The 26,098-nt window shown below is 44.0% G+C and overlaps 1 protein-coding gene across 2 annotated transcripts in view; it reads right to left on the minus strand.

Annotated features, from left to right (window-relative positions):
• ROBO3 (roundabout guidance receptor 3) overlaps positions 1–26,098 on the minus strand; it is a 468,117-nt gene that overhangs the window by 212,226 nt on the left and 229,793 nt on the right. For both annotated transcript variants that reach the window (XM_069614542.1, XM_069614541.1), the window contains exons 4-6: positions 25,729–25,849; positions 18,087–18,225; positions 13,482–13,609 (exon numbers count right to left, since the gene is read on the minus strand). In XM_069614542.1, coding sequence (XP_069470643.1) covers positions 13,482–13,609; positions 18,087–18,225; positions 25,729–25,849 — 388 coding nt within the window. The remainder of the gene's footprint in view (positions 1–13,481; positions 13,610–18,086; positions 18,226–25,728; positions 25,850–26,098) is intronic.

The raw sequence follows: 26,098 nt of genomic DNA on the forward strand, positions 1-26,098 counted from the left end.
CATAGTGAAACTTATGTACATGGTGTGCGTGCTGGCCACGAGAGCCATAGCAATGGCATGGAAATACCCGAAAGCCCCACACTTCAAGAGATGGTACAGAGAGCTAGAGCACTGGTCAGGGGTGTGGGGAGATAGAGTAGACCGAGCAGAAGGAGAGGCGAGCCCAACATTTGAAGACTGGAAAGCACTAATACGAGACATGTTTCATCCGTCAGATGACAAACCCCCCTGAACGACCCCCTGTCCACCGAAACATTATTGAATCAGACTTAAAGCCAATGCCCTACTAAAGCACCCGCAGTATTATTAGACTTGGCACTTCTCCGCCAGTCCAACACCTGAGGAACTCTGATGCCCAAAGGACTAAATGAACCGGGGTAGAACCCCCAGCGTACCCAAGTGGCAAAGAGACCAGTTGTTTAGTTAGTTTGTTTAGTGTTTGTGTATTGCATTTGCTTTTCTTTTTCTTTCTCTTTCCCTCTTCTTTTGATATCCCCCACTCCCCTCCCCCTTATGGAAATTAAGTCTTAACAGGTTATTGTGTAAATGATGCCAAAAACATATTTTAAAAATAAAAAATAAAATGAGGGTTTAGTGTACACTGAACTATATGATGCAGGGTAGGTGCAGTGGATAACAGGGGTGGTTTGGTGGGGCTGGGGTCATGGTCGAGCCTTACGCCATAAGCAATTCAACCATAACTTGCATCCCTAGCATGCACTACTGATAACCACACACATCAGTATGCGTTGCAAAACATATGTTTATTAAAGGAGGTTTATAGTTCTTTCATATATGTTAAGAGGAATTATGAATAACTTGTATACAGTGAAGTAACACAAAACATTTTCACTCATAAAAACCTATGAAATTCACTGAAAAAACTTTGTTAAAGGGACATTGTGGTTAAGTTGCACTAATAAAAACCTATCACATTCAGGGAAAAAAAACGTTAGTAAAGGGACGTTATGGTTACAATTAAACACGAAAAACCCAAGAAATTCACCAGTTATGGCAAGCTAAGCAACCATAACTCGTGCCACTACAGTGCACTGCTAAGACGAACACAAAGGACATCAAAGATGACATCACAAATGACGGACAGATAGATAGATAGGCAGAGAGATATCTGGTTCGTTCTGTTCATATAAATTGACTCTTAGCTTGTATTGCTATGGTGCTTCAAGCACCAATCTTTTCTCTGGCTGTTCCACCTGCTCCTTAATCAAATATGGATGGAAATGAGCTCAGCAGGAAGGGGTGGGGCGGTTTCATCTCTGTTGTTAGTTATAACTGCACAGTGTCCACACAACCATGACCCTCTTTTGGGCATCATGTTGAGCATGCAGAACAATAGACAGGACAAAGGCCAGGAACAATACAATTTTAGTATTAGAAAAGTGATGCGAGAGAGGCATGGCTATTCGGGAAGCCATTATTCATGGCTCATTAAAACTTTGGGCAGAAGGCCAGAGATGTACGCAGTGCCTCGCAGCGAGTGAGCATTCATGCCTGCACACCTGCCGCAAAGGCAGACAGGAAATTGCACTGTCATTGTCCAGGACGCGTGTAGCAGGGGCGCATATTACCAATATTTCACCACCTTTGCACCCGTGCGCCAGCGCGAGACAGCACTGAACAATGCACTCTTTCAAGAAAGGACCTGTATTATTAAATTAGGCGATAGCCGGCTGCCGAGAAGCCGCTTGCGACAGCCAGCACGGGACATGAAAGGCTGTCATATGATGCGTTCCGGTAATATATCAATGCAAGCGTTGAGGCTTCCACTTAGCTGTAATGATTTGCTGGACTGCAAACACATACTTGTTTACTTTGCATAGGAGAACGTGACGTCTATTCTTTAACCAACCACTGACCTGTGGCAAAACTGCTGCTAGCCTGTGGAATCGGTGGCATCAGCAGATTCGTCGTTTGGGCACAATATTTAAGAAATCTCATACAGTAATTGGAATGTATCCTGCCGCTTTGGAGCACCCACTTCCATATCCGGCCGTCAGTAAGTCTTTGACTTACACGGTCTAGAAATGCACTCTCTGAGGGCGTCACTATGAAGACCATGGTAACATGTTTATCTAAATACCACTGTTTTCATAATACTGTAACGCTCACCTGGTTCCCACGGGGGCGCTGGTCTAGTCTGGATTGCTGTGGCCTATTTTAGCGTGATGCGCAGGACCCGTAACACCGATTGGACAGGACCTCCAAATCGTGCTTGCCTGGCCCGTAGGAATATCCTTCTGCAGATGAGAAAGGGGATTAACAGTCTGCAGAATAGTGTGCTAGCTCCCCCCTTTCCCCTTTCCCCCTTCGTTCCTCTCTAACTTCCTCCAAACCCCGGTTTAAGCTCACCTTATGGTTTGGAAGGATGAACTCTGCATCCTGCTTCTGGTGCAGGGGCGCGTGTTCGTCCAGTTACTTCACTGGTTTTCAGAATGGCGCTGGCAAAATCCACTTGACTTTCCTGAGCGATGGCCGTAAGTATGAAAGTTCAAAGTTCAAGCGAGGCCCCCTTTATGTTGTCTTTCTAATCTGTGATCTGTCCTTTATTTCAGGTGCAGAATGAAGGCGATGCGTCGAGGGGTTAAACTGCCGAGGTGAGTAGTGATGAGGGCGATCCCTCTAAATGTCCTTATCATTCCCCAGAAATGTCTCTTGTCCTTTCCCCATAGGGGCCGGGTACGGTACCTGCCAACGGGGCAGCGCCGACCCGAAATGTGGAAGAAAAGCCGGTAAGTATTATGGCTGTTAATCAGGCTTTCCTTCTGTGTTCTTTCTGCTCACCTTTTGTTTCTTCCTCTCTCCCCTAGGTGCAGAGATGTGGCGTCCGATGCTGACAGCCGCGATGGAGCCGGGAGATGTCTCGAGGACAGGTGAGTGAAGCGTGGCGCTGCAGCGAGCAACGCAATGCTTTTAAATGGAAGTCTTTCTTCAGGGATGCTGGCGAGAAGATTCCGGATGCAGGTAAGAAGTTTGAAATAGTCCTTGGTTTTCACCTTCTCTTCTCTTCCTTCCTTGCAGGTCTTCCAGGTTCGAGGCGGGCGTGGCTGGAGTCCAGGAGCAGGAGCAGACACGGTGAGCGTTAAACTGCAGGAAGCAGAACAACGCGAAGCATGAGCTGCTGTCTGGGCGTGGCTTAAATAGCCCCCAAAGAAGTCCCAGGTATGTATCCTTCCCCAACTAGGTATGTATCCTTCCCTGGCCACGCCTGAGTGAAAAAATAGTCCCTATGAAAAAATAGTCCCTTTCAGGTCTCAGGGAGGCCTGAAGCGTGCAGCATGGTCTGCATCAGGTGAGTGCACAAAACACCTCCCTTTATGAGCCTGGCGCCTATGGCACCAGGACTGATGTCCAACATGAGCCTGGTGCCAAAGGCGCCAGGACTGAGTCCAAAGAGCCCCTATAAGGGGCCGCTGGGCTTTTACCCAAGGGCATGATGCCTGCTTCCGGGGGTGCTGGCCCTGGCCTGGTGCTCTGGGGGTAGGCATCATGACAAATACCATCTAATTCAGATCGCATATGTACTGAAAGTAGGTCATAGAAAGTCCTTGGGCCTCATTACGACCCTGGCGTTAACCATGGCGCTATTAGCGCCATGGTTGACGCCGGTATTTTACCAACTCCGCCATGGTGAATGGCGGAATTACCGCCCCATTCCAAGGTTGGCGGGGCGGTAATTCCCCATACACCATTGGCCCTTCCCCATTCACATTTTTGCCCCCATAGGGCTCAATGGGAATGGGGAAGGTGGTAATTACAATACCGCAAATTGCAGTACCGTAATTACCTCGAAAGTCCCTTTGTGGGTTCCTTCCTTAATGGCTGGTAAAACCTGCCGTTAAGGTCGGGACCCGCAAAGGGACCTCGTAATTAGGCAGCAAGGGTTTAACGGCGCCGACACCTTTTACGGCGCCGTTAACCCCTTACCGCCTGGGTCGTAATGAGGCCCCTTGTGTAGCAAAGATGAGCTATTTACCGGATTTTGTATGCACACCATCCAAAATGCATCCTGTATCCAGGGTGCGAAATTGCTGGGAGATGGGAGCTTTTTAGCTCCTGCTACCAGCCTAGGAGAGCCCAGGTAGCTTGAAACCAACAGCTAGGGACTACTTTTGTCTCCCCAGGAAATTAGTGCCTTACAAACATGGATATGCAACATGAACTTTGATTATTTGAGAATGCTAATAAAGAAGAATTGGGACACTCCTAGAACAATTTTGAACCTAATGAATGGACAAAAAGTTAAAGTGTGCATCTCATGTGGAAGTTAGATTTGGGGTGCACTGACTACTCATTCCTGGTTCCCCAGCGGTAGCTCCTGCTACTGGATGTTGCTTGAAACCCAGGAACCGGTTTAAGCTCCTGCTTCTTAAATCTAATGTTCAAATCCAAACTGTGAGGCATTGTGAAAACTGGCTGATTTATAATTTATAATTCTGCGTTTATTCCATACTATAATTGAAGTCTCATTGTAAAATGTACACTATTCCACTTGCAATCTCACAAAATAAATGCCCCATTACAGTAGTTGAGGCTTCATTTAAGCATTAAGCCCTGAGCAGGGGGGGACATTTCTACTTCAGGAAATGCCCCGGTGCCCATAGTTACAGGCCCGAGGGAAGCGAGTGCCTTATTAAGGCCCTGGAGCATTAACTGAAGTGTTATTGCACCCCCCTGTGAGGGGCTTATTACTATTAGTACCCCGGCCCATAAGACCGGGTTACTAAAAGCATTTTTATCTGTTCCCGGAAAAGAAAAAATTATGTTAAAAAATGGCTGCCGGGGAAGGGAAAACAAAGTCTGTTTTCCCTTTCCATGGCACCCATTGAAAATAAGTGAAAAAAATAAACAACATCGCCAGGTCAGGTACTAATAAAGAATAAACACATTAACCTAACCCATTTCTCAGCAGGGAATAGACACAGTTCTTCAGGTGAGGCCTTACTAGAGTATTGCAAATTAGTACTCACTATAGCAGCGGCAGTACTCCAGTTTAGTTGTCATTAACAAATGGTTCTAATACCCCAGTTGAGGTCTGAGTACAAAATCTACCACACACTCAGGATGTAGACTCACTGAAAAATGGACACCATATTCCAGATGGCCTCTACATGAACTATTGATACTCTACTGCAGATCAGCTCTCACCAAAGGATGGATGAACATTTGCAGACACACTCTCATTGAGGGATGGATGAACTTCTGCAGATGATCTCTCCCTGATGGATCGATGAACTTCTGCAGATGAACTCTCACTGAAGGATGGATGAAAGCATTGATGAACCTCTGCAGATGAACTCTCACTGAAGGATCGATGAACTTCTGCAGATGAACTCTCACTGAAGGATGGATGAACTTCTGCAGATCTCTCCCTGATGGATCGATGAACTTCTGCAGATTAACTCTCACTGAAGGATGGATGAAAGCATTGATGAACCTCTGCAGATGAACTCTCACTGAAGGATCGATGAACTTCTGCAGATGAACTCTCACTGAAGGATGGATGAACCTCTGCAGATGAACTCTCACTGAAGGATGGATGAAAGCATTGATGAACTTCTACAGATGAACTCTCACTGAAGGATCGATGAACTTCTGCAGATGAACTCTCACTGAAGGATGGATGAAAGCATGGATGAACCTCTGCAGATGAACTCTCACTGAAGGATCGATGAACTTCTGCAGATGAACTCTCACTGAAGGATGGATGAACTTCTGCAGATCTCTCCCTGATGGATCGATGAACTTCTGCAGATTAACTCTCACTGAAGGATGGATGAAAGCATTGATGAACCTCTGCAGAGGAACTCTCACTGAAGGATCGATGAACTTCTGCAGATGAACTCTCACTGAAGGATGGATGAACCTCTGCAGATGAACTCTCACTGAAGGATCGATGAACTTCTGCAGATGAACTCTCACTGAAGGATGGATGAACCTCTGCAGATGAACTCTCACTGAAGGATGGATGAAAGCATTGATGAACTTCTACAGAAGAACTCTCACTGAAGGATGGATAAAAGCATTGATGAACTTCTGCAGATGAACTCTCACAAAAGGATGGATGAACTTCTGCAGAATAACTCGCACTATAGGATGGGTGAACCTCTGCAGAAGAACTCTCACTGAAGGATGGATAAAAGCATTGATGAACTTCTGCAGATGAACTCTCACAAAAGGATGGATGAACTTCTGCAGAATAACTCTCACTGTAGGATGGGTGAACCTCTGCAGAAGAACTCTCACTGAAGGATTGTTGAACTTCTGCAGATGAACTCTCATGAATGGATGGATGAACCTCTGCAGAAGAACTCTCACTGAAGGATGGAGGAACTTCTGCAGATGAACCCTCACTTAAGGATGGAAGTGCTTCTGCAGATGAACTCTCACCGAGGGATAGATTAACTTCTGCAGATGAACTCTCACTGAAGGATGGAGGAACGTCTGCAGATGAACTATCACTTGAGGATGGAAGTGCTTCTGCAGATGAACTCTTGCCGAGGGATAGATTAACTTCTGCAGATTAACTCTCAATCAAGCATTAATGAACCTCTGCAGATGAAGTCTTATTAAGAACGAATGCATAACTGCAGATAAGCTCTCACTAAAATATGGATGAACTGCTGCAGATGAGCTCTCACTAAAGGATGGATGCAGTACTGCAGATGTGGTCTTACTGAAGAATGAATGCATTTCGGCAGATGAAACCTCACTGAAAGATGGGTGAAGTTCTGCAGGTGAACTCTCACTGAAGGATGAACGTCTGCAGATGATCTCTCACTAAACAATGGATGCAGTACAGCAGATGTGGTCTTACTAAAGGATGCATACAATACTCCTGGTGGGGTCGCACTAATGCATGGATGTAAGAAGGGGCTCAATACAGCGGGTGGTGTATTTCAAATGAATGGCTTCAATATTCCAAGTCAAATTTCACCACAGAATGGACACACTACTCCATGTGGAATCTCACTAAAGTCTCCAGGTCAGCACCCACAAAACAATGAGGACAGTGCTCTAGTTGATGCCATTAAACAACAACCGAGGAGTCAGACTGATGTCGTACAACTGCATGGACCCAGGACTAGAGGTGAGGTCTCACATAACCAGGGTTCTACAACCTATTACTCTTCAGATCTCTCACTATTGACTGCTGGCTAGGGCTGATGGGATTTGTAGACAAAACATCTGGAGAGCCAAAGGTTGCAGACTTCTGCACTAAAGAATGGACACTGAAAGACATGTAAAGCCTTGACAAAGCATGGGCATTGTGCTCTAGGTGACTCTTATCACTTTATAGATGTAGTACTCCAAGTGAGGCCTTCCCAAAACATGGACACTTTAATCTAGTTGAGACTGTAATAAAGAACAATGACACATTAATCAAGGTTATGTCTGTTCAATATATATACCCAATGTTCTCCCCAAAGCACGGAGGCTGAACTCCGAGTGAGGCACTGCCAAATCCTGGCCCTGTACTCAAGGGGCGGTCTCACAAAAGAATGGAAACAGAACCCCAGGCAAGGTTTTACTAACACATTTCTACAGTACTCTAGGTGAGGTGTCCCGAAAGAATGGACCCAGTACTCCAGGTGAGGCTTCAACTAAACATGACACTCAACTCTAGGTGAGTTCTCACCAAAGTATAACAATGCCCTCAAGGCGAGGTCTCACTAAAGAATAGACCCAGGACAAAAGGGGAGGTCTCGGTAAAGAATTGACACAATACTCAAGGTGAGCTCTAGTTCTCGTTGAACAATGGACACAGGACTCTAAATGCCGCCTCAATAAAATGTACACAGATGTCCACTTGAGGAGTGACACAAAGAGGCATATAATGCTTGCGTGGTTGGGCTACGCTTTGCTTTTTTTCTTTTATGCTCACATGTTAATCAAAATTCTAAATTTATAGTGAAAAGCTGTACCCTGAGAGAGAAAGTCTTCCACCATTACATATAGCAAAGATGTGAGATGACTAAACATTTATGGTTCTTTTGATTATCGGTGTGGCTCTGGGAAGCGTAGACATTTTGCAATTATATACCACAAACATTTCTAATCACCCACCTCCGATTACCATATACGAAATCTGAAATTACAATTTTTGATGGGACAATGGCGAACCATGCTTCTCCTAACATTTAAAAACTCTTGTGGTGTCTCAGCTTAGGCCTCTGCACATCTGAAAGGCCTCCACTGGAAAAACAGATGCCCAGTTCAACGGAAATGTACATGTAAAATTCTCTTTAGCAACTAGTTTGAGTAATAACCCTGGATTTAAAAAAAAACATTCTTACCCAAGGCAACTGCTCTCTTGATATTGATTCTGCACTACTTCAACGACCCCATGCCTAAACCAAATTCAGCCACTTACATGAAATTTATTATAGAGGTCCTAGACTCCCACAATAATAAAACAACATAATAACAATGGCCAGCTTCCACTCATGAACGCACAATCTGCTCAGGGCGATATCGCTGTGGACGGTCAGGAGCTCAGAGGGGCATGCTGGTACAGGAGCAAAGAGGTGGTTGCTCCACTGCACCACCAGCACCGCACCCGCCCCCCTTTTAAGTGAGCATCTCCTGCTCGAAACCCTGTAACTTGCAGACACAACATCTCGTTTATCCACTACCGGGCTGAAGCCAAAGAGGTGCACGTGGCATGGTGGATGGCTGGCACCATCAGACATGCATGCATACACTTCCACCGTTTGCTCCTGTGTGTCATCAGAAACAGTGGCACCAATTGCAAACAGAAGCAGAAAAGGGGTAACACTGTGCTAACCCCAAGAAGGACTGCGTGCGGCCATTCGTTTTTACACACATTTTAATGTTAACATACAATGCATTGCGGAACCCCCTCGCATCCCTGGCAAGTGCAACATTATTTCACCAAAACCCCTCTTCAAATGGCCCCAGTGGGCTAGCTAGCCCGTGTTGCCAGTTGTTGGTCTTGTCTGATATCAGAGGTGAAGATGACATGAGACAATATATGTGACAATTAAACTGTGACATGCACATCCAGACAAACCTCAGAGCCCACCACAACCCCACCCCCACCCCCACATGCATCAGTGATATGTGATGAAATGGATACTCACCGAATGGACCCACTGGAACAAAGAGAAAATGAAAAAGCATGAGATGGGGGTTGACCAAATCGAAACCACATGAATGTTAAACATGACATTTAATGAAACGATGAGAAAACAAAACTGGGCGACGAAGGTTGATGATGTATTCCAGGCTGGAAATGTTGCCACACGTGGACGTCGTTCTTCTTAAGATCACACAACAACATTAAATTAACATGCAACCACCACGCCATTACAAGCATCACATAAAACGGGTTTGGACCTGTTGAGAATATATTCAGGGGAAGATAGATTAAGAATCCCATTTTGAGATGAACGATATGCCTGGTGTAAGTTCCACCAACGTAGACCATCTAATTGTAACTTAACACCAACCCAAAACATAATATACCATACACCAGGCAGAAAAAAGGGGCATGTTTCTACTGATTCTAAAACGAAGGCTGCATAAACTTGCTAAGTCATGTTCTAGCCAGTGCAACTTATGCCAGAACAGTCTTAGGCAAATAAACCATTATATTCCCAGTTTTTAAAAACAATTATTAGCTAATTAAACAATATTTTTTGCTAACAATGCAAAATATTTTTCCAGGATACATTTCTACATTCTTCAATCTTAGTTTTTGGGCAACATTGCATTTTTCACATTTCATAAACCACATTAACACGAAGAGTATTCAGGCACAAAATAAGCAACAGGAGAAAGGCGTTTGCTGATAGAAGAACATTTTTCTGAATACTGCCTTAGTTAAACCTTTCTGAGTTGGACAAAATGCTTCAGAAAATCTCTAACCCAGGATTTAAGAGCATTCCTAGATGATAGCCATGGGGAAAAATCATGCTCCCTGAGCGAATGGCAGTCATTCACAGACCATGTTCTCCTAATGTCTTTGAATTCCCATAGCCCTTTCCTTCCTTTTGGAGATTAAGCATTGCCAGAGATTATGCAACCACTGCAGACAGTAAACAGCAATGAGCAATGGGTTCGATGAAGCAAGCAGTGATTTGGGTGCGCCGAGAAGTAGGCTCACCCCCAGAATCAATCGATCATAAGTTGTACTAAAGCAGTTGGATTTGATGGACACCTTTGACAGAGTTGTGGTCCTCACAATTCCAAATCTTGAGGTTGGCGGGAGTTTGTTTATTTGCATTACAGAACTGTCTAATTGGCAGTGGACTTATGGGTTTATTGATAAGTGTGGCCTTCCACAAAGGGATCCCACTACGACCTTTGAAATTTCCAGAACTAACGTTTCAGACACCAAGTAGAAAAAAACCATCCCAAGGAGGAAAGAGACATAATAGGACTGGGTGCACCAGGTTCCCTGCAATTAGTTGTACTCAATGGGTTGGAAGGATGCAGTTGTTCAGCATTGAGCCATCTGGAGTGTACCAATGATCAACCAGCTGTTCTAATGACATTCAGCTTCTTTGGTGTGCCAGTCATGGATCCGGCCGCCTGCACAGTCTGCAATCCTAAGGTTGAAATCGCATGTGATCCGGTGATACATAACGTACATCAATAACCTCCGGGCCTGTAAGACTTCAGTTGTGGGTAATGGTCAAGCAAGACCATCATTCTTGAAATACAGCTTTGAAATATCTTTGCGAACGGAGACATTTATGGGGGGAAATGTATGGCTTGCTGCACAATCCTTGGTAGGTTTTGATCCATTGATGAACCATTGAGCACTGACAGATGTCCAGGTGGGATGGCATAGACAAATGTCTGATGAATATTCACTTGAGGCCTCTTATTGGCAGACAAGGGTCTCATTGGTGTCTTCAACCTTTTGTGCAGTTGATATTGTTTTTATTGCAAAATAAGTTCATTATTAATGAGCTCAGTGGTGTGCAAATCATATAATGCAATGAGTTCTCTAGGATGTGGCTGGGTGTCACAGTTGGTGGCAGGTAAGACCTCAGTCGCTTATCCTTGTGTATTGCCCTCATGGGCCACATTGACATGATGGAAGAATTCTAGGATCAGGCAGCTTATTTCCAGGGGTCCAGTGCTGTCCCGCCCCATTAAGTGAATGTCCACACAAAATACCGCTGCCACTTAGGTGTTTAAGGGTGATCTTTGCAGCTGTGCATGTGTGTATCTCTTGTAGAAGCTCTGGTCTATGTTTGCATCTGGACATTCCCCTCACTATTTCATTGCGGTGCTAATGGCAGATATCAGAAATGCATTGATCCCTCTATGTGGAAACATTGGCAAGAGTTGCCCCCACACATTTCGTGCCACCAGCCTGGCAGTCAGAGTTTCCCTATCTCCACCTATTTCCTATGCTGATTTGGGTAGACTTATCCCCTCTGCTACTGTGTAGCTTGTGAAAGATCCCAGAAGAAGTACACAATCCCTTGCTACTTGGCATATTGACGTAACTTAACAGGATTGTGCCGACGTCCTGGTTTCTCTGTCTCTATCTGTGCTATATCCTCCATTGGGACGTCCTGAATCCTCTATCACTGAGGGTCTTGTGAATGATTACATATTAGAAGATGGATGTTTATGGATAAACTCAATTTTGCTGACCCCTGTTACTGAATTCAGTACGTACTCTAGAAGTGGTCCAGATTATTTTAATCATGGCACGTGCAGCTGCTGATACAGTGCAAAATACCTGGAAATGTTCAGCCAGAGGAGGCTGCAGTGGACTTTCATGATCAGCGCTGGGAATGTTCAGCCAGAGGAGGCTGCAGTGGACTTTCATGATCAGCGCTGGAAATGTTCAGCCAGAGGAGGCTGCAGTGGACTTTCATGATCAGCGCTGGGAATGTTCAGCCAGAGGAGGCTGCAGTGGACTTTCATGATCAGCGCTGGAAATGTTCAGCCAGAGGAGGCTGCAGTGGACTTTCATGATCAGCGCTGGAAATGTTCAGCCAGAGGAGGCTGCAGTGGACTTTCATGATCAGCGCTGGGAATGTTCAGCCAGAGGAGGCTGCAGTGGACTTTCATGATCAGCGCTGGGATTGTTCAGGCAGATGAGGCTACAGTGGACTTTCATGATCAGCGCTGGGATTGTTCAGGCAGATGAGGCTACAGTGGACTTTATTTTGGAAACCTGTTCACTCAGTGGAAGTGATGTACTTGTTTTTCAAATTCTATCAAAATGTGCAAATTGTGAACGGAGCGTAGCCGAGGGGCAACATGCTGGTCTTGGAAGCAAGACCACCCCGACCAACAGAGGTTTGAATCCGGGATCTGCGCTTACAAACCAAACTCAGGCACGGTATTAGGTGCGTTATAAAAAAACAATTAAATAAACAATAAAATAAAATAAATGTTAGATTTAACAGCCATGTGTTTGTTCAATACTTGGTCAAGGGACGTGTGAAGATCCTTTACCAGAGGTTTGATGGTCTGCAGAGGAATTGGGTAATGTATGTCTATGACTGTGCATCCTACAAACACAGTAGATCTTGATCCAAGACAATAAATATGTTAGGATAAACTGTGATGTGTATGGCTGTGTGCCTGACCCATCAGCATTTCACACATACTGGGCCTCATTACGACCCTGGCGCTAATGGGTTAACGGCGCCATAAAAGGCTGCGGCGCCGTTAACCCATTAGCGCCTTACTACGAGGTCCCTTTGCGGGACTCGACATTAACGGCTGGTCTACACCAGCTGTTAAAGTAGGGACCCGCAAAGGGACCTCGGTGCTAAGTACGGTACCGCAATTTGCGGTACCGTACTTAGCGCCTTCCCCATTCCCATTGAGCCATATGGGGCAAAAATGGGAATGGGGAAGGGCCAAGGAGGAAGGGGGAATTACCGCTGCAGCAACCTTGTAATGGGGTGGTAATTCCCCCTTTCTCCATGGCGGAGTCGGTAAGTTACCGGTATGGACCATGGTGCTATTAGCACCATGGTTTTCCGCCTGGGTCTATATGAGGCCCACTGACCCTTAACAATGATACCTGATTGCCAGAGAATATAAAGAGCCTATACTCCAGACATTGAAAGCCACCATTTATTTCAGATGGAACATCATAGGCCTTGACTCTATAGGTTTAACCATAGTGCAGGGGTCACCAATAGGGCTGAACTATAATGTAGTGCTTGTGCAATGTGTTCTCCTCCTGCTATACTCCAACGTAGGGAGGGCGATCACATAAAGTGCACCCGGTTTAATCTTATGGGTCCTAACATTCAATAAACACAAGACATTCAAGAGCTGTTAAAGGTCACTTCCTTGCTGGACTGCTATTCAAAAACCAGTGAACGATTCATTGAGGTAAAACATCTCTAATGTTCTTTGAACGACCACGTCCCCCAATGTTAAGGTTGCTTATTGCCTCATGCGTATCGTGTTCATTAAATGCAGAACATGCACATTGAATATAAAATCCTTACCGTGGACACTGAGGGAGCCAGATGCCTCCGATTTACCAACACTGTTCTCTGTAACGCAGGTGTATGTTCCTTCATCGTCTGCACTGACACGTGTGATCCTCAGGGTGTTGTCGTTGCGGATCTCATACCTTTGATGCAAGACAGACATCTCTCATTTTGCAAGTCAGACCCTCAATATCTTAGAGGTAGAGAATCGAGATGAGGCTACAAGAAGTCACCATGCAAGCTAGTCTAGCTAGATGTTAGGATGAATTGGAAATACTGCTCAGCACCGATATTCCGTCGCACTCATTCTCAGACATATTACCTTCCTTGATAGGACTTTGCTTATATTGACAGCTCAGTGTTTACAAAGGCACTAGGGCTTACAATGGAAACTGTGAAAGATAAAGGTCCATTCTATTAATGACTACACATCTGATATATACTGCCATTCAATCACATGGAACCTATGGAAATGTAACACTGTTGCAAATGATCATAAATACAATAGCATATTATGAACAATACAGATCATCACAACTGTGCGGACTAAGGATACATGTACATATGCACGAGTTCGGAGGCAAAGAAAGGATGGTTATGAATTAAGCGTGTTCTCGATGGCAAATTGAAAAACCAGAACAATCCTGGTAGTTTCATTTGGATCATAATTTTAATCATCGTCATTTTTAATTTGTGGTCTAATCAAAATTTGATCAAATTGGATTAGCTCATCAATTGTCTGTTTCCACTGAATTTTTTAGCAAGGTCCCTTGTAACAATGATTACTTACAATACACAGAAACAGTGTTGACTCCTTTGCAGTCCTGTGATATCTCACAACTGCCGATGTCCCGAGGGCGAGACTATCTTTTTGAATCGTTTTTTGGTGGGAGCAAAGAAAAGACGTGAGGTTCGGTTCCTTAAACGTCAGCGAAAGAGTTCAGTGGCACGTCAAGAGCTAGACTTTGAAATAATGGCTGAATAATAGGGGAGGTCCCATGGGTACCTGGAGACCTTAAGGGTTGCCCCTGATTTGGTCTGAGGCATAACTTCATTATAAAAGGACACCAAGGGTTTCGTTATAGTAATGTTGCACCAATGCAAGAGTAGCTTTTATTGTATTCGCACAAGGTTAAAAGTCTCTAGTTCAGAAATCATGTTATTTCAATGCATTTTTGCACCAGGACCGTGTTTGCCTAGTGGTAATAATTTGTTCTATTTTTTCTCTGATGGTAATACTGTAAAAACTTGCAATTGCTCTTGTTCGAAGTGTCTGTAATGGGGCAGAAATTGAGAACTTTAAATAATCATTTTTTGGCAGACAATACCCTTTATACGTCTCTGCCCAGGGGAATGGTTAAACCCATTATTATATCTTCTGTCCCCACCACTGGCTGCCCAGACCTGGTTCTGACAACATATTGCAATTCCTACGATTGTCAGACCATTATTGCTTGATCTGCATCACCGTGAAGATGCTGCGTTCTACAGGAGGTCGTGGTCCACTGGAGGGAAGTGAATGTATACTTAACTCGGAGGGGGTCCTTAGCTAAAGAAAGACAACACATAGAAGGTAAATGCTGAGCTGACAAAAGAAAATGAAATGAAACTAGATCTTGAGAAGAAGAGAGGATTCTTAGCCATAGCAGGGGGTGCAAACCCAATGGGGCGAAGTAGTTCACAAGCTTAATAATCTACTCTTAGACATAAAGGAAGGTCATAACCCATACACAGGTGTTGATCATTTGCTGAAAGTGAGTTTAGACAATGAAGAAGAGATTATGTGCAGATGAGGAGTTCAGGAAATTATTAAGGAATATTTGCCTGATCAGCTTAGTAATGTTAAAATGTGATGAGTGAAAAGCTATGAAATCATGGATTACCGTGAAATGATCGAAAATAAAATACCTACTGCAAAATTACCACATTTCTTTTTAACAATACAGTGGAGACTCCCACCTCCCCCCTCACTACACCTACCTTAACCTATACCCTTACCCCACACCCCATTTATCTTTTACTAAAAAAGTACAAACATCCCTAACAAATATGACCAAAGAAATTATTTCATTTTGCAGTAGGTATTTTCGAATTCGATCATTTCTACAGATACCTTACATAAACAAAGCCCATTGCAATAGCTCTGGCCATCCTTCCATGCCATCATTTTTAAGTCATGATTGATGTGAAAATGACATTTGCAAATAAGCAGTGGCCACATCCCAAAAGGGCCATTCATTCCAAACTGCAAGACAACATCCCTGGCCCATAAAGCCAGAAGTAACGGCAGCTATGTTTCATTGAAATTGGGCTTCACCAATGTAGTGCATAGGTTGGATCCCTAGGGACATTGAGCTTTAAAACACATGTCTGTACATATCAATGCCACCTATGACGGCTATGCAACACACACAAAAAACAAAACAAACCATTGAAAGCTGTGAATCTATCATAACCACTGGAAATTTATCTGGGAAGCATCAAAAACATGTTTAGCCTAGTTTGCCTTCAGAGAAACCATATACGGATCAGTATTGGTTGTACCTTAAATGTGACAGTCCACCACAAACTGCTTGGCAACATCCCTTCTGCAAAGGAACTCAAGAAACCCCAGACATATTGTGGCCCTATTGAGCATCATCGGTGCTGTGTAGCCTGGGACCCCAAGCACAGGGCACTTGGGGTCTCCGTCTAGTCATACCCTTGTCACTTACCTGCGTGTTGGCCTTTGCAGTAGTAACAATCAGTCGACTACTCTACAGAATATCCATAAGACTGACGGCAAAATCTCCATAAAACTAAATGCGAGAACACGAGCATGAATTCTGCCTTATGTCTGACATCAAACCATGTAATCACATCTCCCTGGCTATGAGGTCAATACATTGACTACAAATGAAATGGTAAATTAACCTGGCACGATTAGCTTAAGCAGCTCTTCCTTCTTAACACCCACCCTATCTACGGTTACATGTGATTTTAATCAATCGCAAAACAACAAATTAACCAAACTACCTAAATAAAAAGACCACCATTTTTTTCTTTGTTTTTGTGTCCCCCAAAAACCTCACAATTTTGTGTTCATACTTTTCCCCAACCCCCAAAGCTACTATTCCCATTCCCAACAACATATACATAGTTTTAACACACTCGTTATTTTCTTTAGATGTTTTGGGTTCGTTGAAAATGAATGTAGTTATTTTTCATTAGTTAACATCACTGCATACAGTGTAAGCACTCTGGAGAAGCTACCTGCTGGAGCGAATGTCACATACAGCTCCATAAGTCATGGCATATGCCACAAAAACACATGTGCCTTCGAGAGTCGGCAGTCCATGCAACCCTCGGCACCCATCTCGCATTCACATTACAGAGTGCAGAGAAATAAAAGGAAGCCCACCCTTCTGAAACACAGCAGACAAATGCAGCCCAGAGACAGGAGACAGCGTCTGAGAGTAGGCTGGCTTTAGGAAGCGGCTCGGGGTGATGTGCAAACAAATACAGGGAGTGGGGGAGGGGGGCTGGGAGCAGGGAAAAGAATGCAAGTCATTTGAAAGCGAGATGGGTGCAGCTGGTAGAGTTCTTCAGCACTAGCTCTGATGAGACTGTGACTAAACAAGGCTTTTCTATTTGCCATAGCAGGTGATGCATGCCATTCACTATCCTGTCATCACTGTGGGGCGTTGTCACAGGTTAGGGGCAATGTGCCATTAGCTTGTTTGTGAGATGGTGGACTTCCATGTACTTCTCTACACTTAAAAATGTAAATGTGAGTGTAGTGCAAAGGGATGCCTGGAATGTGGTAAATCGTTCCCTTCCTTATTGTGTAGGCTCTGCTTTCCCAGTCCAACGTGTGCAATGGTTGACATCATTAGTGTGGTATGGGCCAAAGAATTAGAGACCGCCTCTGAAATTAGCATAACTTATAAGTTGTGTTATGTCACGCACATTGAAACTGAAGTTATGCTTCAATGAAAAATGTTTGTTTACAAACAAGTATGATTTTTGGAGCCCCTGAATGGAACCCAGGATGTTTCTTTCAATGGGTACTGGTGGTGGTCGAGGCAATGCCCTATCAAGCGTTGACTCTCCCACATTGCTGAGAAATACAGGAACATTGGCTCTGCCAATCAGTTTCATCATCCTGTGCTTACCATCACACAGGCTGGTTATTTATTTATTTATTTTATTTATTTTAATTTTTGTAACGTCACTACGCCCTTCAATTCATACACCCGAAAAAGCAATTTAGGGCATATGCCAAGAGTCCAGTTACGTGTGCCAATCACAGCCAAGGTGGGTCACATTATTATTCTCTATAACAGGAGATATGATCCAGGCAGGGTGCAAGACCCAGCATTGCACATTCGGGTAAACTGATTCTAATCTAAAAGTTTACTGAATAGTAATTTCTTGATAGTCTAAATATTGGAAAAGGTTGACTCCTTGAATAAGTGTTAACCTGTTGCTTTGCAAAAGGCCACCCTGAAATTACTATTCATTCCCTTTTTGCATTAGAATCATTTCATCGGAATGTGAAGTATAAGAGTCCACACAGAAATGGGTTCTTGCCATGAGTTCCTGGCTTGGTTGACGACAAAATGAACTGCTGCTACTTACCTCCCGCGTGGCATCTCCCCCTCTTCCTTCCGCCAGCGAGCAGTTGGCACTGGGTCCCCCTGCACCTCGCAGTGAAAATCCACAGTGTCATCAGCAAGGACCACCTGGTTTATTGGCCTCTTGACAAACGAAGGGCGCTCTGCCAAGAAGAGCACAAGACCATGGGTGAAGGTTCCATTTAAACAGACAATGTCAACATTAATAACTATGATCACCGACAGGAAATAGATAGGAAGGGAGCGGATGATTGTAAAAATACAGCAACAATACCAGAGTGACGGACAATGCACGCCTCAACCTGGTATACAAAAATAACCCAGCTGGATACTTGCCACACCATCACTCCTAACAATTAGACGGACAGAAAAGGAAAAAAAGAGAACAAAATATGCCTACTCCATAGGACAACCAGATCCATAGAACAAGAATTATAAGGACTATGAGACATATAACTCACCAACCCAAAAGCTCACATTTCTGCACACTTACCTCACACAACAATCCACACCACCACCTTCTAGCACAGCAAAACACATACTCTTCACTACACAGCAACAACAAGCATGCAACACATAGCTCACACCAACATCACACAGGGACTCGCATTGATCCAATATTCACACCCGAGCTCAGAGCACGGTGAAAACCGAACTGAATCTGCCAACAGGACACCACCTTTTCTAAATTTCATACTCCCTCTTCACCCTACTAACCCCATCCCTACTTCTTGTTTGCAGATGCGGCCAGGGCACCTGGGGACCAATTCCATTGGTGATGGTGAGCGGTACAAATACCTTGAACATTAACATTAACATGAGCATTGACATAATGAAAGGCATTGAGAACACATTAGGTGACAGCATCAGCTTCATTCGCCTTTATGCCAGGCTTTATTTATATTAACCTCAACAGTCTCTAGGACTCTCAGCCTTTGCAGACACCACAAGTTCCATCTCAGGCATCATGTACCTTGAGGAGTGAGAACATATATGCCACAGGCGGCATCTTTCTTGCATTCCGTGTGTGATTGGTCTCGTTGGGTGATATTGTGGAAATACTAGTGTTCCATAGATCAGACCAGAGGTCAGCAACCTGTGGCACTCCTGATCTTTTGGAATACAACTCCCATAATCCCTCATCAATGACTATGATGGCTAGAGCTGATGGGTGTTGTGGTCCAAACTACCTAGGGAGCCAAAGGTTGCAGAACCCTGGCGTAGACTGTTATTGAAAAGATGTATTTGCTCCTTCCCCATTTCATGACTTCAGCATGAAACATTGTATGGCATATATAACAAGACTTGCCTTCATCATCCCCTCTTTCCCATCTGGCCCACAAATTCAATTTCAAATCTCTAACCCTTCCCTTTCAGATTTGCTGCCTTTTATTTGCTGCTCTTGCCCCATCTCTTCCAAATGCGGCCCATTTTCTGTGCAATTGGAGCGCTTTTAGGGCAGTAACCCAAGGGAACACAATCCACTGCCAAGTGCATTGCAATAAATTCTCACTAATGCATAACCGGTTGACTAGGTCTTCTCTCCTTCCTCTTCCTCATCGTGGCTACATTGGGTTCAGGACATGGAGATGCAGATGGGATCAACAGAAGGAACGACCATGTAGCAGGTACAGGAGCAAACAGGAGGGAGAGGGTCATCAGCGACACTTGACAGGGTCCAGTGAAAGATACGAGGAGCCAGTTGGAGGTGAAGGAAAATGGAGATGAATGCAAGTAGTTATACGGAGGAAAAAAGCACAAGGTGATGGGAGGATGCAAGAAAGAGGGAGCAGAATGAAAGGTATGAAGTAGACAAACAATTAGAGAGAGGCCGGGGAATGACTACAAAGCGAATGGGGAGTGGAGGAGACCTAGGATAATGGGACAATACTACAAGGAGGGTTGAGGTATAAGCGGATGACGGGTTGTAAAGAGGAACAAATGAATGCCGAGTGACAATGTCACACATTAAGATACTAATGGACAAAAGTGCGATACACGTGGAACAGAGCACTTAAGGTGACTGTAGGGTGCAAAGAGAAAGAGCGGGACAGCCAAAGAACGGGCAACAAGATGGGTAAAGCGCCCTCGTGAGAGCGAGGAATAGGAGACTCACATGGAAGGGTACAAGCAGAGACCGAGAACGGACAGCATAGGATAGAGGTGGCGGAGGGACAGGATGCTGACACAAACCACTCGAGTGAGATGACACATGCTGATAAAACTTTGCACGAGATGAGGGTTTCCAGCAAGGAGACAAGCTACAATTTGATGACTAAACAGGAAGGAGAGAATGATGTTTGTAAGGAAGAGGAAGACAAGGAGATAACAGCAGGAAGAGGAAACAGGATCATGCCCTTGTCGGCTTTAGGCAGTGCTAAAAATGGCATTGTTGAGAATGCTGGGTCTTGACGTATCATAATATTAAAACGGAGAGGAATTACCTTTCCCTTCTCATATTTAATACATTGATAGAGTGAGTTTTAGAGCTTTCTCTGATAAGTTGTCGGTTAAAAGGCTTGAATGAATAATGCTGTATCTGGTCTCTACTATGTGCTCCTAACACCAGTCCTTCTGTTGAGACTGACTGCAATGTCGAAAAGTGGCAGCTAGGGGATGAGGTCAGTGGCAGCAACAAAGTCTTCAGTCTTTAAACCCAATCTAGTGTAAGCCTCGGGGCTAACAATTTCAAGTTGCAAGCTACTAGCCAACCATAAAAAGTCACTCGCCACCACTATTCTATACCCAGACAACACACCATTTCTTACCCGCCAAGAGTCAATTACCTCTAGCCAATGCCAGTGGAACATGCAAATATTACAAGCCACCCAGATGAGCCCGATCATTGTCTTATGAGAGTATCATTTTATTTATGGCCCAGAAAGCCTGACTGGTATCTCTTTACATAATTAAATGCCTAGCGTGTGTTGCACCTTACAGTGCAGCTAACAGCAGCTGTAGGGCTTCTTTGGGCTTTGTTAAAAAAATAACTCCTCTTTGCTTGGGTGGTACCTCTACCCTGTCTTTTTTCCATCTGCACAAGCAAAAGAGCCCTGTGTAATAGGGGTTCAGCCGTCATAGCAACATTCATGTACATTTCTTGTATATGTTAAAAAAGCAGGGATCAAACTAAAGATTTGATGAGCTGGAGCTAAAAGCAACTCCTTGGTGTCTGGAAAAAAACAGTAACCAGGCGCTACACTTGATAAGCGAGGAGCTAATAAATAGCGTGCAATGGATCCAACATCAACATGAAATGCAAACTATCACTTTTTGTTCAATATATGTAGCCCATTATGCTTTAAAATTCTTCCAGGGTTGTCCAAAAGTTCCTCTATACACATTTCGAAACAGCCAGGGTTAATAACACAAAGGTGTGTCTGTTTATGGAACCAGTTGGTAGACCGAGCCCACAATAGCTTCTGGTAGATGTTGGTGTGAGGTAAGCCATGCCCTGCTAGGTTCAAGCCAGAAACTTTGAGCCCTGAAAAAAGACACATTTTCTTTCCGGGTTATCATGTGACATACATAGAAACAAAATAGGTTTCATTAAAATGTTTTAGAACCTGAAATTACACTTGCAAAGTACACTGGTGTCATGTTGATTGATTTTCCATATTATAACCCCACTATGGTGTAATTGTTTAAATTCAAAAGTGTAAACCCAGATTTCCCAATTGAGGCATTCTTTCCACTGTCCCGAGGCCATGCGGAAGGAATGTGGCAGTGGTGCAGCTGGGAGGGGACAGGGGGCGGGGGGCGTCGGTAGGACCAAGGGAAGATGGAGATCCTGTGCTCTCAGAAGCCCCATAGAGATGGAAGCCGAGTTCTTGGTCCCTCGTCATACACAGGGGGTCAGAGATCGAGCTCCTGGGATCCAGCCACTTACAAAGAGCACAAGGAGATTGCTGATCAAACAGGGCTGTTGCTATAAAAAGGCAAACACAAGCAGCTGCATAGGACATTATCATCATCATCATCCTCAGGGGGGACTATTCACACCCTAAAACATCAAAGCACGCCTTACTGTAAGGGCTGAGGTGCCAGAATGGTGCTTTCCTTAAGGCAGCATAACCCCTTCCACCAGCACTGGCTCCCAATCACAAGCAGGAGCCAAAAATAATTAAAGAATATATATATATGATATGATATTTATAACGCACTTAATACCCAGAGATTCCTAAGCGCAGACCTGGGGATCGAACCTGTGGTGCTCCACGTCGTCTTGCTTCCAAGGCAAGCACGTTGTCCCTGAGCTATTCTCCCAAGATAATAAAATATGCAAACTTTGGGACCTACTGGGATGCAAGCAACCTCACTCTTTGTTCCACAAACATTGATAGGTCTGAGCATTTATGTAGAAGCAGTGTCCTCAAGGTGAAACGCTATGTTACAGTGCTTGCTTTATTTCTGATGTTCTACTAATGTTATATGTTTGTGGTTCCAGAAACCTTTCTGGCTCAACAAGTGCACCCCTGGATGTCGAACTGGTGACGAGGACTCAGATGGGTTTTCCTGACACTTCTTTGACTTACGTAACACGTGGGGTGCTATTATCTGCCCTATACCGCCTACAGGATAAAACCTCCAGACTGCGCGTAAGGCTGTCGCGACAGCGCACTGACATCAGCACCCTTTCCGGGATTTTGGCAACAGAGTAGGAAACGTGAAACCCCATTTTCAATCTGCTTTGATAAACCCTTGGCTCATGACTTTTAAAGTGTTTTCATTTTGTGAAAAAGCATACATTTCCCTGGCACACTGCGACTTTATGACCCCAGATCCCTGCTCATTCTCTTCACCAACGACGGAGCCCACATTTAGCGAAAGGTGAATACACCTTATTTATTTATTTGCATATAGTTCTAAAAGAACTTTTACAAAATATCTCAAAAGTTAAAACAATTCTTAACATTTCATCACAAAACCATGATGTATACACCTTAATGGGATTCGGCTGAGTAAACTGAAACCCATTTATTAACGTGGCAAAATATTGCTTTACAACTGCTCCCTTATCAGCTGTTCAATGCAATAATTACTTCGTAAAATATTTCCTGACAAAAAAAATCAGAGCGCGATATTCAAGGATGAATTGCAGCAAAAATGTTATTTCAAAATGTTGTTGGATTAACGATTTTTAAGACTGAAATGGCTAAATCTGAAAGGGATCAGTCCTTACTGACATTCAAGATAAGTTAGGCAAGCTCATTTAAGATGATGCAAGATCACTGTAAGATAGTGTTGAGGAGCAGGTGGACCTGTCGTCCCTAGCTCCCACCCCCTCACCTACGTCATATTGGAAGAACAGGAGAATAGTCCTATGTGGGACACCATGTATTATCTCCCACTACCGCATTGAGTGTATGAGAGACGGTATGCACTCAGACAACTGTATCAAATGTACCCTTGCTCTGAAAGGGTGGAAGGATGACAGCACACACCATTGGACATCGAAGATCTAGAAGTGAATAGTGACGTCATGAAGGAAAGACACGAAGATGCACTGAAACAATATGAAAATACTTAAAGGATAAAGTCTAACTAGAGAAACATGTAATCGAATACGAAGAAATCATATGCACAAAAGAAATAAGTGAGTAGAGATTTAGTAAATGTACATACACAGAAACGCAAGGTAGATGAGACATATAGAGGTCTGCTGCAGAAGAAAATATGATATGGCTAAGGCAACCATGATGGAAAGATGGACGTCGGACTTGTGTTGAAACCAATCAAGCAATTTCAGAGACAGGCCAGGGCTGCAGAGTCAGAAGATGCTGGAAAAACAGCTTCGGATGAGGAACAAAGATGAGTCTATTGGCCTGGGATCAAGGATTCCACATCAAGGAATAATGGCAAGTCAAAGAGATAAGCCATGTGCGTAAGACATAGTTCTCTTAGATTAAGCAAACAAGAAAGCATCTGCAAGTGCCAAGCATTGGGCAATCAAAGATGCAAAAAACTTATGTAAGGTGGAGTGAGCAGGTCTCCAGAGGCCAAGAAGTGTAATGACACCAAGCTTAATAGCAGTAAATAAAAGGTCAAAATGAACAAAATAGTGGTCTCCTCACACGTGATTCAGAAGTCGAAAACAAGGACTATTCATTAAGCGCCAGACAAAGATAATGGTGTACCTATACTTCCCCTAAAAGTCCCAGAACAGAGAACAGGCTGCAAGGTCAACTATAAAGAAGAAGCCTTGGGTTATGGCCTGACCAATTAGAGAATATGGACCCATTGGGAAAGTGGGTAGTAGTCAGAAGTTGCTCAATGCACCTGAGTTTCATTTTTCTTACGTGCTGCTAACAAGACGGAATTCCAAGGTTGGGAGAGAATGCTAACCAATCAGAGGGTCTATATAGCAACATGCTATACAATGTTGCACAGACCATCTCACTGCTGTTATTCTGCTATAATCTGTATTATACATATTCAGAGGTGGTTAAAGGTGTGTCTACTAAATATGGGGCATCCAGTAATATTACTAATACTTATATGATATATAAGCACAATTGTTCCCTTAACCAATCCTCCCTTCAATAGGTTTTACAGTTTGCCACGTAGGATGACTTCATAGCTGATGTACATTGAGGTATAAAGACTTTGGGCCTCATTACACGGATGGCGGTAAGGGTTTACTGGTAAGGGGCCTTACTACAGGGTCCCTTTGTGGGATCCTACCTAACGGCTGGTTTTACCAGCCGTTAAGGACGGGACCCGCAAAGGGACCTTGGAGGTAATTACGGTACCGCAATTTGCGGTACCGTAATTACCGCCTTCCCCATTCCCATTGAGCCCTATGGGGGCAAAAATGGGAATGGGGAAGTGCCATGGTGAATGGGGAATTACCACCCCCACACACCTTGGAATAGGGCGGTAATTCCGCCATTCACCATGGCGGACTCGGTAAAATACCGGCGGCAACCATGGCGCTAATAGCGCCATGGTTACCGCCGTCCGCGTAATGAGGCCCTTTGTATAATCAAAACTTAAGTGTGAGTGTGTGGACTACAGTTTGTTGTTCGCCAGATTTCCCTACTTTATTTTGAGCTGACAAGAAAGTAGTATTTTGCCATATTCTTTGAGTCTGTCTGGTTATTTGTGTCTGAGATAATTATTGGTAAATCCATGTAGCACACAAGACGCTTCAAGGTGCTAGAGCACAATTGTTCACTGGGTTAAATGCTCTCTGCTGAGCTCTGTGTGTGATCTGCAGGTTCAAATACCGCCTAGGCCAACTTAGCCTTTCATCCTTCTGAGGTTGGTAAATGAGTACTAGGTTCATTAGGTAGTAATAATAATGATAATTGTACATAAAGATACTCTACGTAAAGACTTTTACCAAAGATGTATATAAACAAATTATTATTTTTAAATTGAATGGAAGGCTGTGTAGTTAGCCCTTTTCATTAATCTGAGATTAATTTATAGGTGCCGAGACCGACCATATTGAGCAGGGGACATCCAGATTCTCAACCATTACACCAAGAAGGGGATATTACAATGGAAATTGACCACCTGCTCGTCATCTCTGATTACATCTTCTCGTAGGCAATCTTAAATTTAAGTCAACTGGAGATAAAATAGCAAAATCCCACAACAGTGTGCTGCAATGTTTATTGGAAGTTTCTCATTATACTCACCAAACACCACCAACTCTGCAGGCTCGCTGTCGCGCTCACCCACCATGTTTGTGGCCACGCAGATATACATCCCAGCATCGCTCTTCTTAGTGTTGGACATCATGAGTTTCCCTCCTCGGATCTGAAGTGGAAACAATACACCAGGATTAAAAACATCCATTGAAATAGACCCAAAAAAGGTGTGTTAAAGTACACAGTAGGAACAACTATGGCTGCCCCCAGAGACGCGTGAGCATGCACGCCAGCTATTTGCACCCTTAGCCAATTTCTACTGCGGCGCTTACCAATCGGATTATGTTAAACAAACATGCTTACTTTGATATTAAAAATGATCTCTTTGGGAGTGAATTGGGTGTGTGAGGTATGCAGC

The sequence above is a fragment of the Ambystoma mexicanum genome, chromosome 9, assembly GCF_040938575.1.
Source record: "Ambystoma mexicanum isolate Mex_15411 chromosome 9, UKY_AmexF1_1, whole genome shotgun sequence".
Taxonomy (NCBI): Eukaryota; Metazoa; Chordata; class Amphibia; order Caudata; family Ambystomatidae; genus Ambystoma; species Ambystoma mexicanum.